At 41.5% G+C, this 21,057-nt stretch overlaps 1 protein-coding gene across 1 annotated transcript in view; it reads left to right on the top strand.

Moving 5' to 3' along the window:
- Positions 1–787: 787 nt before the first annotated feature.
- The window catches only part of alox12 (arachidonate 12-lipoxygenase), a 39,770-nt gene continuing 19,500 nt past the window's right edge, over positions 788–21,057 (top strand). The window contains exons 1-5 of the mRNA XM_038272848.1: positions 788–966; positions 3,269–3,415; positions 8,057–8,258; positions 8,455–8,536; positions 8,617–8,739. Coding sequence (XP_038128776.1) covers positions 3,269–3,415; positions 8,057–8,258; positions 8,455–8,536; positions 8,617–8,739 — 554 coding nt within the window. The 5' untranslated portion in view covers positions 788–966. The remainder of the gene's footprint in view (positions 967–3,268; positions 3,416–8,056; positions 8,259–8,454; positions 8,537–8,616; positions 8,740–21,057) is intronic.

Raw genomic sequence — 21,057 nt, forward strand, 5'->3', positions numbered from 1 at the left:
GGATGAATGGATGGATGATGGATGATGGATGGATGGATGATGGGTGGATGGATGGATGGATGGATGGATGGATGATGGATGGATGAATGGATAGATGGATGGATGATGGATGGATGGATGATGGATGAATGGATGGATGATGGATGATAGAATTTTCTGCTTTTTCTTCTCCTCCTCCTTTTAAATCCATATCCAGGCGCATCGCTGCCACCTGCTGGCAGTGAGTCTAACAGCCTCATCCAGGGTTTGCGTAATTTTAAATTCTGATTTGCATTTCTGTTTTCTTTTTTTTATTTGCACTTGTATTGTTGTATTTTTGCTTAGTAGTAACTTTGTAAACTAACAGATCAAACAGAGCAAATACTAATCTTACATTTATTTCCATTTATTGATTAATTACTAATTGATAAGTTATTAAAGGCGGGGAAAAAAACTTAATATCCAAACATGGAGGTGGTCAGTTAACAAAAACTAATCAACTGATTTGGGATGTTTATTTTAGGCGCCAAAGTTTACAGTTCATCAGAATAATCATTGAGAAGAAGAACAGAAGTGGATTTGTGAAAATGAATTAATTAATGATGTGTTTATTGGTTGCAACAAGGATTTATTTAATGACTGCTGTGAAAAACCTGCCCCATGTGATCATATTCCATCAGCAGCCGTTCAGTTTAAAGGCCTGTCAGCCAACTTCCCCTCTGCTGCTAACTCTCCTCTGTGTCACAGTGAGTGGGTGGCTGAGTGTTTGCAGGGGGGGTGAGGTGAGGTCCCATAAAGGGCGTGTTTAGTTCTCTCTCTCACAGGAGTGCAGAGAAATAACTTTGGTAAAAGTGTCTCATAGGAGGGACAGAAAGTTGCACAGTCACTCAGTAAACAGCAATTCCTCCAAACTATCAGGGACACAGAGAGCAAAAACCAGCGAGGAGTCCGTCTGCGAGCTGCGAGGAGAATCTGCTGGAGAAAAAGGTCAGAAAGTTTAACAAACTGAACTTTTGGTGTTAAATGTTTTATTTTCTGGGACTAAGTTCATAACTGACTGGATCCTTAATGACTAAATGCTGCAGAAAGGAATCAGATTCATCTGAGGAAAACTGTCCATGTCCCATAAAGAAAAAAAAAACAGATAAATCAAAGTAAAATATTTATTTTAATCAGGAGGAAGTTGTAACTTTAATGAGTAATTAAAACTGAGCTAATAATTAATGTAACTTGGTAAATCATTTTCCTGCTCATACTGAACCGGTCTGTGTCTTTCTATGGGGTGTTTTTTGTTACTAAAACATGTAAAATAATCTTCAGATATCAGTCATTTGAAAAGCAGATAACATCTGATCTCATCATCAGTCATGATGCCTGTGGCCTGAGAAAACAAACAAACAAACAAACAAACAAACAAACCTGTCCTGTCTCTCTATCACACAATGCATCTACTATCCTGTTTGCTCCTTTGCATAAACAAGGCCAAGACATTTGCTTAGATATGATATTCAAATGACGCCCCTCCGTTTGGATCCGCGCCGCTTTGCAAAGCGCGCAGCTGAAGAGCTGTTTTCATGCACAGCTGTTCTTTTGTTTCTTTGGTTGGGAAATTTCCTGGAGTGTTTGGAAGGTTTATTCCGCCTCCTTCACGCGTCTAAACACGCAATCCTGTTGCAAGTCAATATTTCTAAACTCCTGCGTTTGACAAACACCTGCTGGTAATCAGTCAGGAAGAGTTCTGCTGCTCTGTAGTCGACCAAAATCCCGGACAATTATGAAATTCCCCGGACATTTTTTTAGATCTGAAAAGTAGGACATGTCTGGGAAAAAGAGGGCGTCGGTTCACCCTACTTTAAGGAGGCTAACCAAAGTTTAGCATTAGCATTAGCTGACCTGACAACCGGCTAACAAACAGTATTAATCAAACAGTAAGAAAATCAAAAGAACGGACAGGCATGAGAGCGCCGCCTACTGGCTTTAGTTAAAGTTATTGGTGTAACTGGAATATTCCATGACACTGAAGAAGACCTTCCATATAGGCAGTTCTATTCAATTTATTTCTATAGCTCCAATTCACATCATGTCATCTCAGGTCACTTTCCAGTTCACCAGATCATCCAGTCAGATTGATTCAAAGTTTTCTATCTAAGGAAAACCAGCTGATTGCATCGACTCATTGACTCTTCAGCAATCCCTCACACTAAGCATGCTTGTAGCGACAGTGGAGAGGAAAAACTCCCTTTGAACAGGAAGAAACCTCCAGCAGAACCAGGCTCAGTGTGAGCGGCCATCTGCTGAGGCCCACTGGGGTTCAAGGAGACAGAAGCAGACATAGAAAAAGAAGCATAGATACAAAAGGCAACTGTCAACCAGCTCCACAGGCGGCCCCGTCCAGGAAACACACAGCCAGGCAGACGAGCTCCGAGCCAGCTCCCATGTCAGAGGATGAAGAGAGCACATCCAGTTAGTCACAGTCAGAGAAACAGGACTACACTGGAAAACAGGCCAAGCTCCAACATCTAGAAACAAAGGTGTTGATGGCAGCAGCACAGCTGATATTTCTCTCCAGGATGGAGTCACAGCCAAACAGGAACAGACCAGATGAAGCTACTATGAGAAAAAGCAGAGAGAGCAGAACGTTAGAGATTGAACTAACAGATTCTGCAGAGTGGGAGAATAGAGATAGAATGAAGCAGGATGAAGAAAAAGGGGTCCCTATGTCCTCCAGCAGTCTAAGCCTATAGCAGCAGAACTATAGAGATAGAATGAAGCAGAATGCTGAAAATATGGTCTCTAGAAGGCAGAGGAAGGGTGTGGTGACGACATTACTCGCTTTCACCATAAATCTGATGTTGAAACTTGTGAAAGTTGTGCCGTCTGCCTTTGCTCCATAAATCTGTAATAATTCTGCGCCTCTGAGGAGAAATAAAACGAGAAATACGACCGTGTTCGTCGCCAGAGGAGTTCCTCTGGATGCGTATTCCCACAGCGAGGTTAAAGCTGTTAGTATTAACAGGAGCATCTGTCTCCTGCAGCCTCTGACTTCTGTTTATCATTCCCATTCCTCGGGTGTCAGATTACCAAACATTACTGCAGCCTCCTGTAAGTGGAACAAATCTTGTTTTAACTAAATGCAGTAAGAATCTGTAAATAGAGCAGAATCAGGAGTCAGGTTGAACTATATTAACGTCCTAAATGATGTATGAATGCGCCTGCCATCAGTAGAGCCACAGAATGACACGTTTTATTGAACCTTTCTCTGGTTTATCTTCTGTCTTTCTGTCCTCAGATGGAGGTCTACTCTATCACAGTCGCCACAGGGACATCAGAGTATTCAGGCACCAACAACTACATCTACGTCACCCTGGTAGGGGAGACAGGGGAGAGTGAGCGCACCCTGCTGGACAACCCTGGACTGGATTTCTGTCGAGGAGCAGTGAGTGTGTGAAACCCAACGCTGGAGGAATCCTTCCATTTTCCTTTGGACCATCTGCATGTTTATCTAGATATTCAATTCTATGCAGTTTATTTCTATAGCGCCAATTCACAACATGCCACTGTAAAAACGAAAAAGTTAGTTCAACTCAAAATTTCAAGGGAACCGGCTGCACAGAATTTTTGAGTTGAAGGCATCAACTTAATTTTTTAAGTTTTGTAGAACTACACTTATTAAGTTGTGTCAGCTAAGTTTTTCAAATTCTGCCAACTAAGTTTTTTTAATTCAAGTTACTGGAACTTTCAAGTCTGTAAAAACTTATTATTTTAAGTTCAGATTATCTGTAAAATGTTATTTTAAATTCAGATTACCATCCCCTGTAATAACTTACATTTTGAGTTTGCAAACTCCATGCAGAAAGACCCACTGCGCCACTGAGCAGCCCTGACAGTAAACCAGTGAAATTTTGCATGTTTATTTGAACCACTTTGGCAAAAAACAGGTTTACAATTTCACAATGTAAACAAGTAATCTTATTCTTAAAGCAAATCAGGTTTCAGCACATATTTTTTTTACTTTCCAACTCCTGTTAAAACCTTATAATAATGCAATATTGCCAGAGATGACAGGAAACTAGTGCCTTAGTCTTCTCTTGGACGAGTCCCCAGGGAAAGTTACCGCCAGCAGAGTGACCGAAAGGCTGAACCAAACTATAGAAGGGAGCTCCTGGGAAAATCCATGGAAACCCCATAGCAGCCGGTTGCCATGACAAATTTGAAATGAGCATGCGCAGATAAGTTGACCTGGCTCAGACTGGGTGTCAACTACAACTTCTAAGTAAACTCAACTTAATTTATAGAATAAGATGAACTTTTCATCAGAAACTTATGAAAGTGAGTTCAACTGGCTCACAAAAGACAGTTCAAGTTCCAACTGGCAATTTTATTATCAGTGAATGCAAAAATCTTAGTAAGGTGAACAATTTTGAGTTGTCGTTTTTACAGTGTGTCATTTCAGGTCACTTTACAGGGTGTCTGCCTCACGGACTAAAACTAGTTGGTTCCACAGGAGAGGAGCCTGATAACTAAAAGATCTGCCTCCCATTCTACTTTTAGAAGTTCTAGGAACCACTAGTAAACCTGCAGATTGAGAGCGAAGTGCTCTGTTAGGAACAGGAGCAGGAGCAGTTCTGGGCCCTTCTGACATAACGTCCACATCAACATGGTGAACTGTAAAGTGCCTAAGCGCTATAGAAATAAACTGAATTGAGTCGAACATCCAGGGGAGGTTTGATAAGGGGGGGGGCAAATCCAAAACAACATTTATTGTTTTGAGAGCAGGCTGCACAGGAATCTTCCGTCAGACTTAAGTTCCCTCTGATCATGCCTACAGAAACCCAACGGTTCAACAATGTTATACCCCAAACTAGTGCTGGGCGATATGGAAAAAATCATATATCATGATATGGACTATTTTATATCGCAATAATGATATATATCGCAATATGCCCCAATTAAGTACATTTTCGCAAATCTCTGAAAAATATGACAAAATAATATAATTGCTTACTTTTTCAACTTTATTTTGAAGTGACATTTATAGAACTGTCACAAATTAGAAAAATAAATTGTAGTGCAACAATATATATGCATAAGATGAGGTGGAAGTATGGCTACAGCATCCTTCACATTTTTTCAAATCCTACGAATATTTAAATTAAATTACTGTGGTTCTTCTTTAGGTATTAGAAGAGGTTTGTGGTGTTTCCGTCGGGTAAGGGAACAGTCTTGTAGCATAGTTTGCAAATGTTGTCTGCTCCTTGTTGGACTTGTTAAATCCAAAATGTAACCAAATCACAGATGTGCCCCCTCTTTTTGGTAAAATTTCTTTATCTTGGGTTGCCTGCGTAGCTGTCTCTGTTTGTTGCGACCACCGGTTTAATACTTCAGCCTCCTGCGTCTCCAACTCTCATGGGAAATATTTGCATGAATACGAGATACAATTGTGTTAGAAACGATAGAAACAATAGAATAGAATTAGCACGATAGACACTTTTCTATCGTCCGTACGATACGTATCGTCTTATCGCCCAGCCCTACCCCAAACCCCAGCTCAAGCTGAAGCTGAAGCCCGCTTCCCTGACTTCAGACCTCCCTCCTGATTGGCCCCCCGTCTTTTCTTGTGTGATTGGTTGTCAAACACGCTGAAGTTAGTTTATTAAAAAATACTTGCGTTTCCGTCACTACCCGATTCGTCCGTGAAGCACGGCGAGTACAGGATGACTTCCAGGTAGGCAATACTTTGTTTTTCTTACTTACTTTTTCTTACTGCCTAAATATTTCATATTCTAATAAATGTAAAAAAGCAAAACACTTAAATAGCCTTTGGACCGTTACTGCGACTTCTCTGACCGCCTCCGATGATGACGTCACCCAATACAATGGAGATAATGTAAAACGTCTCCATTTCTTCCAGAAAAGTCTTCAATATTTTCTATGGAATTTAGTTCAGCATTCTTTAATGTTTTGACTATATAAATAAGTATTTTCTGTGCCGTGATTACGTCGTTTTTCGGCGATCCGGATCTTATTATTCTGTTCGCGCAGGACGGATCGTGCTTACGGGACCAGGGATCGGGTAGAGACACCCCCACTTCTGAAATCAGTTCTGGGTCAAAGGTCATTTTGGAACCATTGTTGTTCAATAACATTGAGAAGTTTAACATAAATTCTGAAAACAATAAACTTTAATGCTTTGTTTTCAGGTAAAATTCTCCAAAATGAAACGCATGAATAAAGAAACTATGGGGGGATTTTTATTCCACTATTGTTGCAAGGAGCAAATTTTGAACATTTGAAAATAGAAGAAGATACAGTCCAAAAATCTAACTTTCAAAAAACAAAAATCTAAAAAATAATGTGAGATTGACTTTGAATTCTACAACAGATTATTAGGGACAGGCTAGAGATTTTTTAAATACAAGAATAAAGTCATAACATTACAAGAATAAAATCGGAATATTACGACAATAAAGTCCTAAATTTACAGAAATAAAATCATAAAATTACGAGAAAAGAGTCGCAATATTAATTCTATTAAAACAACAGCAATCCTCTATAACCAAAGCTCTAACAAGATAAAATAGAACATATCCCACTCACCAGAGATGCTGATCATTTATAAACTAAATTCATGCTTTTGTCTTTTTGCAGGAAGTCTTAGTATCTCCATTTATTATCGGCCATTGAGGCCAGAAAAACTTTGAATAAAAACGAATCTATAATGCAGATTATCTCTAGCTTTACTTGGCTGTAAACGTTTAGCTCTAACTGACCAATCAGAGGACAGAAAATGCTGACGTAGGGGCGGGTCCTCTAGCTGGCCCAGTGGAGCAAATCTGAAATCTGATTGGTTGAAGAAAACATTCCTCACTAATATTAAGGTAACATCAGCAGCAGTTCTGCTTCATTCTATCTCTATAGTTCTGCTGCTATAGGCTTAGACTGCTGGAGGACATAGGGACCCCTTTTTCATCATTCTGCTTCATTCTATCTCTATTCTCCCACTCTGCAGAATCTGTTAGTTCAATCTCTAACGTTCTGCTCTCTCTGCTTTTTCTCATAGTAGCTTCATCTGGTCTGTTCCTGTTTGGCTGTGACTCCATCCTGGAGAGAAATATCAGCTGTGCTGCTGCCATCAACACCTTTGTTTCTAGATGTTGGAGCTTGGCCTGTTTTCCAGTGTAGTACTGTTTCTCTGACTGTGACTAACTGGATGTGCTCTCTTCATCTCTCCTAGACATAGCTATGAGCTCAGCTTTCACTGTGATTGACTGGATGTCTCTCTTTTATCCTTTTTGACATTAAAACTGTCTCAGATTTTGTCTGATTAAACGTTTCTTTCCCAGAGAGAACCACCTATGGAGCTAGCTTACCGTTTCTCACATAGAAAGTATTTATAGATCAGTGCTTCTATGTTCCTTTTTCTGTCTGCTTCTGTCTCCTTGAACCCCAGTGGGCCTCAGCAGATGGCCGCTCACACTGAGCCTGGTTCTGCTGGAGGTTTCTTCCTGTTCTAAGGGAGTTTTTCCTCTCCACTGTCGCTACAAGCATGCTTAGTGTGAGGGATTGCTGAAGAGTCAATGAGTCGATGCAATCAGCTGGTTTTCCTTAGATAGAAAACTTTGAATCAATCTGACTGGATGATCTGGTTGAACTGGAAAGTGACCTGAGATGACATGATGGGAATTGGAGCTATAGAAATAAACTGAATAGAATTGAATTGGTTCTAAAGGCCCTGGACAGATTTGACTGACATAGCAACGAACAGAGGCTGAAATCTGATTGGACAAAACATAGAGCAACCAGATAAATGGAATAGAAGCAGCGCAGCCAAGAGAAACTCTACAAAATTAAGATAATTGATTGTTTGGAATAAATTAATAGAGTTGGATAAAAATAAATTAAAGTTTAGGTTATGAATGTAGGTCAGAGTTTCTGATTAATTATAGACTAACGGTGAAGGTCCTGACAGCCCATCACTGTTATTAACTTCTTCCCAGAGTTTTACAGCTTAATGAAGCCTCATTATGAACCAAACAGCTTCTGTGATGATTTTCTCTGCTTTCCAACTCTTCATCAGGTGGATCAGTACAGGGTGACCAGCAAAGCACCCTTAGGGCGTCTCTTACTGGTCCGGCTGGAGAAAGAGAAGTACTTTGTGGAGGACAACTGGTTCTGCCGGTATGTGACGGTGGAGCCTCCAGGGGGAAACAAACTTCTGACGTTCCCGTGTTACCGCTGGCTGATCGGAAACGCCAAGGTGGAAATAAGAGAAGGAGCAGGTAGGTGGGGCTGGCTCAGCCGCTGATGGACTCACTCCAGGGGAAACTGGCTCTGAGGCAACATTTCTAAAGCTTCAGCCTCCATTTTGAGTTCACATGTTCACCTTTTGGTGTGAAGAGCAAAAAGGAAAAAGATCAATCCCCCTGCTTCATGTTTCTCTGAGTGAAGCTCTGTTTTAACCCTCTGCTTCTGCAGCAAAGACTCTGGTGGAGGACTCCTCCGCACGGCTGCTGCAACACAGGAGGAACGAGCTGCAGGAGAGACAAAACACATTCAGGTCTCACAGAAAAATAAAGAATCCTGCAGAATTATTCATGCAGAAATTCCTGAGATTAAAGGAGTGTCTCTGTTGGCCAGATGGGTGACATGGGCTCCTGGGATCCCCAGATGTGTTGATGCCAAAACAGAAGCAGATTTACCCCAAGATGTTCGCTTTGACAACGAGAAAAGGAGCGACTTTGAACATTCACTGCATTATGCGTGAGTGACGCACGCACACCTTATTAAAATACACAAAAACACACTAAAACTCCAATTTAGTCCATATTTCCAGCTGTTTGACAACTTCTTAAGACTGCGTCGTCTCCTGTCTGCTAATAAAATATTTTGGGTTTTTAATTTTTTAAGATTTTTGTAGTAAAAACTGAACGGATTTATTTTCATTTTTTAGGTTTTAAAGTTATTTCAGTCTATTTATATTTTATTCCTTCCAAAAGAAACTTCAACTATAATTGCAAATAAAACCAATAAAAAGCTAAAACGGCGAACGGTAAAGTGGAACATCCTGTTAGCAGAACAGAACACCCAAAACAGGGATGTAAACAAATAATAATCAACCGTTTGTTCCATCCAATTAACTGATGACGTCAGGAGGAATTTCTTTCAGTGCTGTAATTTTATATCTGTCCACCAGAGGGCGCCCCTGTTCATTCTTAAGGAGAACCTCACTGGACTAGATCATAGAATAGAATTAAATAGAAAATTCCTCTATTGTCCCACATGGTGAAACTGTGGTGTTGCAGCAGTAAAGGATTAGAGCAAAAATACTCACACAACTGTGAACCTTTATAGAAATAAACATAACAAACTTCAAAATTCACTGGTGAGATCAATACAGAGCAGAACCATGAATGGATGGTCTGGATTATTTCCAGATTATTTCCACTGTTGAAAGGATCCAAGGAGGCAGAATGTTTGTGTGGTTCACTAATCGACTCATTTAGCCGAGCTGCATGGAGGACAGACCATAAAACATCTTTTATGTTCTTCTCTGGTTTCTAAACTCTGTGCTCGAGGCCAGATGTTCTGTTGGGTTCAGATTAGGGTTGAAACAATTAATGGGATTAATTAATCGATTCTTGAAATAATCATCTACTAATTTAATATTCATTAATCGTTAACTGGAGTATAGAGATTTTAAAACCTGCCTTTAGCCGACAGAGCGACTCACTGAGAGCAGGAATTATACCAAGATTTTAAAAATATATAAATGTTTTGCATTTAACATAGAAAATATATTTTTGTCTGACAATATTATCCATCCAGCCTCCTGAAGTGGAAAAGTTTTAGTTTCACCTGTTTCCTTAAGTAATCCTTGGCTATCCAATTATTAATCGAAACATTTTTCAACAGATTAAAGCCCCGTCCACACCAAGTCAAAACGAACACGAAACGCTAATATTTTCCAGAACGTTTGTCGTAAAGACGGAGACGTAAAATAAATGTGATCGTCCACACGAATGCATGAAAACGCTGCAAAATGTATGCCAGGCCTGTAAGTGGCGCTGTGGTGCCAAAGCAAAGATAAGCGACGAAATGTTGGGCATGCGCACTAATATTTATACATGGTTGCCCTGCGGGTCCATTTTGGTGGTTCAGTCAAATTCAGGTGCTGAACTATGTGGTCGATATTGCTCTGTTCTTCCTGGAGATATTCCAGAAGAAGAAGATTCTGTTGTAAGCCCGACAGCAGGGTGAGTAGCATGAGCAGCAACCATTCAACACAGTACGGCGCCATTGTTGTTGTGATACTGTGTCGCGCATGCGTGTTTAGAGGCGACGCTATGACGCATGCGTGTAAGAAAAAAAATGCGGTTAGAGCTTAAAGATGGAAACGCGAAAACGGTGTTTCAAAATCTTCCCACTCTGAAGGCTGAATAAAAAAAAGATCGTTTTCAGACCCCCGAAACGCCGGCTTCGTATGGATGAGAGGCTGGTTTGGTGAAAAATTTAGTGAATTTAGGCCAGGGTTTGACTTCGTGTGGACGGGGCCTAAAGGAAATAATCCATGGATCATTATTTGTACTGTAAACTAATATGAAGCTCTAGCGAAAGTTCAATTGAAGAAACTCTGACTTACCTCCATCAATCAGAAGCCGATCCGTCTCTGAAGCGAGCCAATCAGCTTTGAACTACTCCACCACGAAGCCCAATCAGCGTCCTGCTTCCACTTTATAAACTCCCTCAAATCTCACCACAGCCGCTATCCTGCAATCGCAATGTCGGATTTCGATCCAGACGACAATTCAATTTTCCCCGCTCGGAGAAACTCCCGTCTAGCCGCTCTCATCTCCTTCTTCCGCGTTACACTCCAAGGGTATATTGCCAGGCTCCGACCTAGACTCTGCTCAGATGTCTTAACGAGCCTCCCTCCTACCTCCTCGTGATTCATCTCCCTCGCCTTCCGCTTCAATCCGCTCCGATTCCTGGCCGCAAAAGACATGCAAGTCCTCCGCTCCCCTCGCCAGGCGCAGAAGGCCTCCCGGATCTGTCCCAGCAGCAGTCACCACTACGCCCGCTCCTTCTCATTGTTTCGATGCAGCCTTGGACCTTCTCCAGCTTCCTGATTCATAGCAGCTCCCCCGTCTAGTCCTTCTGGCGCTTAACAGCTCTCAGCCTCCCTCCGCTCCACCGGACTCTCTCACTCAATCCTTCGACGCTGTCCGCACGCTCCAAACGTGGGAATCCCTGCACTGCCACGTCATCCCTGCCGCTGTCTGCTCAGACGGACCTCCCCCTCCCCTCATTCACATTAGGGAACGCCCGCCCTGGGCCAGCCTTAGGGTAAGACGTATTCAACCATGTTTTCATTCATAATTTTCTATCTATTTGAGTCTGCTCTTATGCTTCGCCTGCCTCTATCAGGCATACTTATATTAACACACATGCTGATATTTTCCCTAGCCTCGTTCTAATTATTCAGGGGAATATTTTAATTTAGTCTCTTATTCTTCCCTCCCCTGAAGTCGATCAGCAGGTGACGTCTCAGTTTTTCTTAAATCATCCGATCTCCGTCTACCAGAGATCTTTCTATTGGCCAAAATTTTGGCTGCATTCAGCATCTATCGTGATTACTCAGAGCTTCTGCAGGAGGGCCATCCGATCAGTCTGTCCCTGCCGTGCACGCTTTATATATATCGTACCTCAGTCTTAGCAGCCCGTCATCTTACCACCCCTTATCATTACTTCTGATTATCGTTCTGTCTTCTTCTTCTTCAAAAAAAAAAAAAAAAAAAAAAAAAAAAAAAAAACACAAACTGATGTTCTACATCAGTCATTTCTAAATGCCAATTGCGCTCCTTGCTAGGTCAGCTAATTTGCCATGCGCTTATTTCTCAAGGCCGCGCTTTCATTTCCAGTTGCTTGATCCGGCAATTTCCGTCCCTCTTCTTGGTCAGATTACTGAACGTAGGCTGCCGTTCAGATCTCTGGTCTGACTGCTTCTAATTGGAACAAATTTCTTTTCTATGTCGACATTATCTATCTCCTGCCATGCTTCAAAAATTTTACGGATGCTGCATCCGTAGGTTTTGGGGGGTTCTTCAGGACAGGTGGTTCACGGGTTCATGGCCTCTTTTATTCACACCCATTATGCTTGTGTGAGGTCTAACCCTAGCTAGCTTGCATCGTGGGGCTCCGGGAAGGAATCGCGTCCGCCCACTGCGATAACTTCGTAGTAGTTGAAGCACTAATAAGTCACTCCTCCTCCCAGTCTCTCATGCCTTCATCAGAAGCATCACTGGCAGCAGTCACTAACGTTTCATCATCTCAGTGCGTTATGTTTAGGCATCAGCACTTTTATTCGCCCAAGCATTACCCTAAGTCCACTCATGGTTCTTCACCACCTCAGGATACTCTTAGAATCACGTGGCCTTCCCTCTAGTAGGTAATCTGGGCATTCGTTCTGGTCCGAGCAGCTGCATTGCAGCTACTCGCGGGGTTCTGAGGCTTCCCTCAGCTCTGGGGCGATGGCTCACCAGCCTATACCTCATTCATCCGCCCAGAACTCTCACCAATTCTCTCAGCTCAGTGCTCTCTCTGCCTCTAGGTAACTTTATTACAAATACTGGTGGTGGTTCAACTCATTTTCATAATTTTCTGACCTAATCACGACTATCCTCTAACTCATTTTCTACTCCCACTCCTTATCAGTTTTCTTCATTATTCCCTGCTTCATGCAGTCTTCCATGCTGTCTCCTTGCTATTCATGCTATCTTCATTCTGGCTCACATTCATGCAATCTCACCTTTATGACGGGCATTTATATGCATTCTCCTGTGTGTCACGTCACGTCTGGTCTGTGTCTCGTCATGCATCCTTGACACCATTTAGCATGCATTCCCTAATGCATCAATTCTTCATATATGTAACCATCCGCAAGAATCATCCGCAAGATTCATTATCAGACTCATCCGCAAGATTCATTATCATCGTCATCATAATGGGATGCATCATCGTCGTCATCATCATCATCATCGTCATCATCATCCGCAGGATTCATCATCATCGTCATCATCATCATGGGATCATCATCATCATGGGATCATCATCGTCATCATCATCATGGGATCATCATCGTCATCATCATCATGGGATCATCATCGTCATCATCATCATGGGATCATCATCATCATCACCATCATGGGATCATCATCATCATCATCATCACCATCATGGGATCATCATCATCATCATCATGGGATCATCATCATCATCATGGGATCATCATCATCATCATGGGTTCATCATCATCATCATCATGGGTTCATCATCATCATCATCATGGGTTCATCATCATCATCATGGGTTCATCATCATCATGGGTTCATCATCATCATGGGTTCATCATCATCATCATCATGGGTAAATCATCATCATCATCATGGGATCATCATCATCATGGGTTCATCATCATCATCATCATGGGTTCATCATCATCATGGGTTCATCATCATCATCATCATGGGTAAATCATCATCATCATCATCATGGGTAAATCATCATCATGGGTAAATCATCATCATCATCATCATGGGTAAATCATCATCATCATCATGGGTTCATCATCATCATGGGTTCATCATCATCATCATCATGGGTAAATCATCATCATCATCATGGGATCATCATCATCATCATCATCATCACCATCATGGGTTCATCATCATCATCATGGGATCATCATCATCATCATGGGTTCATCATCATCATCATCATGGGTTCATCATCATCATCATCATGGGTTCATCATCATCATCATGGGTTCATCATCATCATGGGTTCATCATCATCATCATCATGGGTAAATCATCATCATCATCATGGGATCATCATCATCATCATCATCACCATCATGGGTTCATCATCATCATCATGGGATCATCATCATCATCATCATGGGTTCATCATCATCATCATGGGTTCATCATCATCATGGGTTCATCATCATCATCATGGGTTCATCATCATCATCATGGGTTCATCATCATCATGGGTTCATCATCATCATCATGGGTTCATCATCATCATGGGTTCATCATCATCATCATCATGGGTAAATCATCATCATCATCATGGGATCATCATCATCATCATCATCATCACCATCATGGGTTCATCATCATCATCATGGGATCATCATCACCATCATGGGTTCATCATCACCATCATGGGTTCATCATCATCATCATCATGGGTTCATCATCATCATGGGTTCATCATCATCATCATCATGGGTAAATCATCATCATCATCATGGGATCATCATCATCATCATCATCATCACCATCATGGGTTCATCATCATCATCATGGGATCATCATCACCATCATGGGTTCATCATCATCATCATGGGATCATCATCATCATCATGGGTTCATCATCATCATCATCATGGGTTCATCATCATCATCATCATGGGTTCATCATCATCATCATGGGTTCATCATCATCATGGGTTCATCATCATCATGGGATCATCATCATCATCATGGGTTCATCATCATCATCATCATGGGTTCATCATCATCATCATCATGGGTAAATCATCATCATCATCATGGGTTCATCATCATCACCATCATGGGATCATCATCATCATCATGGGATCATCATCATCATCATGGGTTCATCATCATCATCATCATGGGTAAATCATCATCATCATCATGGGTTCATCATCATGGGTTCATCATCATCATCATCATGGGTTCATCATCATCATCATCATGGGTTCATCATCATCATGGGTTCATCATCATCATTGGTTCATCATCATCATCATGGGTTCATCATCATGGGTTCATCATCATCATGGGTTCATCATCATCATCATCATGGGTTCATCATCATCATGGGTTCATCATCATCATGGGTTCATCATCATCATGGGTTCATCATCATCATCATCATGGGTAAATCATCATCATCATCACGGGTTCATCATCATCATGGGTTCATCATCATCATGGGTTCATCATCATCATGGGTTCATCATCATCATCATGGGTTCATCATCATCATGGGTTCATCATCATCATGGGTTCATCATCATCATCATGGGTTCATCATCATCATGGGTTCATCATCATCATCATCATGGGTAAATCATCATCATCATCATGGGATCATCATCATCATCATCATCATCACCATCATGGGTTCATCATCATCATCATGGGATCATCATCACCATCATGGGTTCATCATCATCATCATGGGATCATCATCATCATCATCATGGGTTCATCATCATCATCATGGGTTCATCATCATCATGGGTTCATCATCATCATCATGGGTTCATCATCATCATCATGGGTTCATCATCATCATCATGGGTTCATCATCATCATGGGTTCATCATCATCATCATGGGTTCATCATCATCATGGGTTCATCATCATCATCATCATGGGTAAATCATCATCATCATCATGGGATCATCATCATCATCATCATCATCACCATCATGGGTTCATCATCATCATCATGGGATCATCATCACCATCATGGGTTCATCATCACCATCATGGGTTCATCATCATCATCATCATGGGTTCATCATCATCATCATGGGTTCATCATCATCATGGGTTCATCATCATCATCATCATGGGTAAATCATCATCATCATCATGGGATCATCATCATCATCATCATCATCACCATCATGGGTTCATCATCATCATCATGGGATCATCATCACCATCATGGGTTCATCATCATCATCATGGGATCATCATCATCATCATGGGTTCATCATCATCATCATCATGGGTTCATCATCATCATCATCATGGGTTCATCATCATCATCATGGGTTCATCATCATCATGGGTTCATCATCATCATGGGATCATCATCATCATCATGGGTTCATCATCATCATCATCATGGGATCATCATCATCATCATGGGTTCATCATCATCATCATCATGGGTTCATCATCATCATCATCATGGGTAAATCATCATCATCATCATGGGTTCATCATCATCACCATCATGGGATCATCATCATCATCATGGGATCATCATCATCATCATGGGTTCATCATCATCATCATCATGGGTAAATCATCATCATCATCATGGGTTCATCATCATCATCATCATGGGTTCATCATCATCATCATCATGGGTTCATCATCATCATGGGTTCATCATCATCATCATCATGGGTTCATCATCATCATGGGTTCATCATCATCATGGGTTCATCATCATCATCATGGGTTCATCATCATGGGTTCATCATCATCATGGGTTCATCATCATCATCATCATGGGTTCATCATCATCATGGGTTCATCATCATCATCATCATGGGTTCATCATCATCATGGGTTCATCATCATCATGGGTTCATCATCATCATCATCATGGGTAAATCATCATCATCATCATCACGGGTTCATCATCATCATGGGTTCATCATCATCATGGGTTCATCATCATCATCATGGGTTCATCATCATCATCATCATGGGTAAATCATCATCATCATCATCACGGGTTCATCATCATCATGGGTTCATCATCATCATGGGATCATCATCATCATCATCATGGGTTCATCATCATCATCATGGGTTCATCATCATCATGGGTTCATCATCATCATCATGGGTTCATCATCATCATCATGGGTTCATCATCATCATCATGGGTTCATCATCATCATGGGTTCATCATCATCATCATGGGTTCATCATCATCATGGGTTCATCATCATCATCATCATGGGTAAATCATCATCATCATCATGGGATCATCATCATCATCATCACCATCATGGGTTCATCATCATCATCATGGGATCATCATCACCATCATGGGTTCATCATCACCATCATGGGTTCATCATCATCATCATCATGGGTTCATCATCATCATCATGGGTTCATCATCATCATGGGTTCATCATCATCATCATCATGGGTAAATCATCATCATCATCATGGGATCATCATCATCATCATCATCACCATCATGGGTTCATCATCATCATCATGGGATCATCATCACCATCATGGGTTCATCATCATCATCATGGGATCATCATCATCATCATGGGTTCATCATCATCATCATCATGGGTTCATCATCATCATCATCATGGGTTCATCATCATCATCATGGGTTCATCATCATCATGGGTTCATCATCATCATGGGATCATCATCATCATCATGGGTTCATCATCATCATCATCATGGGTTCATCATCATCATCATGGGTTCATCATCATCATCATCATGGGTAAATCATCATCATCATCATGGGTTCATCATCATCACCATCATGGGATCATCATCATCATCATGGGATCATCATCATCATCATGGGTTCATCATCATCATCATCATGGGTAAATCATCATCATCATCATGGGTTCATCATCATGGGTTCATCATCATCATGGGTTCATCATCATCATCATCATGGGTTCATCATCATCATCATCATGGGTTCATCATCATCATGGGTTCATCATCATCATGGGTTCATCATCATCATCATGGGTTCATCATCATGGGTTCATCATCATCATGGGTTCATCATCATCATCATCATGGGTTCATCATCATCATGGGTTCATCATCATCATCATCATGGGTAAATCATCATCATCATCACGGGTTCATCATCATCATGGGTTCATCATCATCATGGGTTCATCATCATCATGGGTTCATCATCATCATGGGTTCATCATCATCATGGGTTCATCATCATCATCATGGGTTCATCATCATGGGTTCATCATCATCATGGGTTCATCATCATCATCATCATGGGTTCATCATCATCATGGGTTCATCATCATCATCATCATGGGTAAATCATCATCATCATCACGGGTTCATCATCATCATGGGTTCATCATCATCATGGGTTCATCATCATCATGGGTTCATCATCATCATGGGTTCATCATCATCATGGGTTCATCATCATCATCATGGGTTCATCATCATCATGGGTTCATCATCATCATCATCATGGGTAAATCATCATCATCATCATGGGATCATCATCATCATCATCATCATCACCATCATGGGTTCATCATCATCATCATGGGATCATCATCACCATCATGGGTTCATCATCATCATCATGGGATCATCATCATCATCATCATGGGTTCATCATCATCATCATGGGTTCATCATCATCATGGGTTCATCATCATCATCATGGGTTCATCATCATCATCATGGGTTCATCATCATCATCATGGGTTCATCATCATCATGGGTTCATCATCATCATCATGGGTTCATCATCATCATGGGTTCATCATCATCATCATCATGGGTAAATCATCATCATCATCATGGGATCATCATCATCATCATCATCATCACCATCATGGGTTCATCATCATCATCATGGGATCATCATCACCATCATGGGTTCATCATCACCATCATGGGTTCATCATCATCATCATCATGGGTTCATCATCATCATCATGGGTTCATCATCATCATGGGTTCATCATCATCATCATCATGGGTAAATCATCATCATCATCATGGGATCATCATCATCATCATCATCATCACCATCATGGGTTCATCATCATCATCATGGGATCATCATCACCATCATGGGTTCATCATCATCATCATGGGATCATCATCATCATCATGGGTTCATCATCATCATCATCATGGGTTCATCATCATCATCATGGGTTCATCATCATCATGGGTTCATCATCATCATGGGATCATCATCATCATCATGGGTTCATCATCATCATCATCATGGGATCATCATCATCATCATGGGTTCATCATCATCATCATCATGGGTTCATCATCATCATCATCATGGGTAAATCATCATCATCATCATGGGTTCATCATCATCACCATCATGGGATCATCATCATCATCATGGGATCATCATCATCATCATGGGTTCATCATCATCATCATCATGGGTAAATCATCATCATCATCATGGGTTCATCATCATGGGTTCATCATCATCATGGGTTCATCATCATCATCATCATGGGTTCATCATCATCATCATCATGGGTTCATCATCATCATGGGTTCATCATCATCATGGGTTCATCATCATGGGTTCATCATCATCATGGGTTCATCATCATCATCATCATGGGTTCATCATCATCATGGGTTCATCATCATCATGGGTTCATCATCATGGGTTCATCATCATCATCATGGGTTCATCATCATCATCATGGGTTCATCATCATGGGTTCATCATCATCATCATGGGTTCATCATCATGGGTTCATCATCATCATCATGGGTTCATCATCATCATCATGGGTTCATCATCATGGGTTCATCATCATCATGGGTTCATCATCATCATCATCATGGGTTCATCATCATCATGGGTTCATCATCATCATCATCATGGGTTCATCATCATCATGGGTTCATCATCATCATGGGTTCATCATCATCATCATCATGGGTAAATCATCATCATCATCATCACGGGTTCATCATCATCATGGGTTCATCATCATCATGGGTTCATCATCATCATCATGGGTTCATCATCATCATCATGGGTTCATCATCATCATCATGGGTAAATCATCATCGGTAAGTTCTCGGCGTCAACCGTGGTCGCCATCCTCATCAACAACCTGGCTCGGTAAGTTGTTTGCAAACCTTCTCAGCATTTCATTACGCATTCTTTATTCTGTCCCTAGCGTATGCCCTACGAGCATACGGACTCTCCGGCCTCGACCTCGGCTTTTTGGGGGAACATCCCTATTCACATTCATCTACTCATGCATGTTAAAGCATAATTCAGCATGAATGTTCCTGCCGAGGTCTGAGCGCCAAAGACTATACTTTCTTATCAATAAATTCTTCTAATTATCTTTTCTCTCTGTGTGAGTTTTTCAGATTGAAATGAAGCTCTAGCGAAAGTTCAATTGAAGAAACTCTGACTTACCTCCATCAATCAGAAGCCGATCCGTCTCTGAAGCGAGCCAATCAGCTTTGAACTACTCCACCACGAAGCCCAATCAGCGTCCTGCTTCCACTTTATAAACTCCCTCAAATCTCACCACAGCCGCTATCCTGCAATCGCAACGTCGGATTTCGATTCAGACGACAATTCACCCACCTCCATCCCCTTCTCCGCCATCGCAGCTGAATCGTCTTCCATGACACGACTTCACCTCAACCTCATCAGAGAGTATTAATCCCAGTTGTCACCATCCCTCGTCTCATCGCATTGGTCCGGCAGAAGACCACCATGTTGAGCCGGGTTCTGCCAGAGGTTTCTTCCCAAAGGGGAGTTTTTCCTCTCCACTGTCGCTTCATGCTTGCTCATCATGGACACTTCACGGTACCTGCATCACCGAGCAGGACCTCTATATCCCGAGTCTGAGTGAAGCCCCGGCGTCAGCTCCCTCAGTCTTCTAGTCCCACAATTCTGCACAGCAGATCACCTCGTCAACCAGCTCGGATTAAACCACCACCAGTTTCAGGCCGGGGGGAACATCCCTATTCACATTCATCTACTCATGCATGTTAAAGCATAATTCAGCATGAATGTTCCTGCCGAGGTCTGAGCGCCAAAGTCTATACTTTCTTATCAATAAATTCTTCTAATTATCTTTTCTCTCTGTGTGAGTTTTTCAGATTGAAATATTGGCAGTGATTTAATTGATTTAGTGTTAATTACAAAAAAAAAAAAAACAATAATTTTCATGACAATCACTGAGTCTGGGAGCGGCCATTTTTTCCCAAATATAGTAGCCCCTCCCTCCTGCCATCTTCCAGCAGTGACGTCACGGTGCGGTAAGCCTAGCGCCATTCTCCCCGCTTTCCAAGCTAAATCAATGGGAACTACTAGACACATCTGCAATCAACAACAATTATTGAAGATTTCCAGAGGACTTCACCATTGAAATTCACCAGAGCTATAGTGAAACTGACAATGCCCACGTTCATGGCAGCTGGATGCTGGAATACATCGGGGAAAAGTGGAAAAAAGAGT

This window comes from Cyprinodon tularosa, unplaced genomic scaffold (genome assembly GCF_016077235.1).
Source record: "Cyprinodon tularosa strain WSP-4 unplaced genomic scaffold, ASM1607723v1 ctg843, whole genome shotgun sequence".
Lineage (NCBI taxonomy): Eukaryota > Metazoa > Chordata > Actinopteri > Cyprinodontiformes > Cyprinodontidae > Cyprinodon > Cyprinodon tularosa.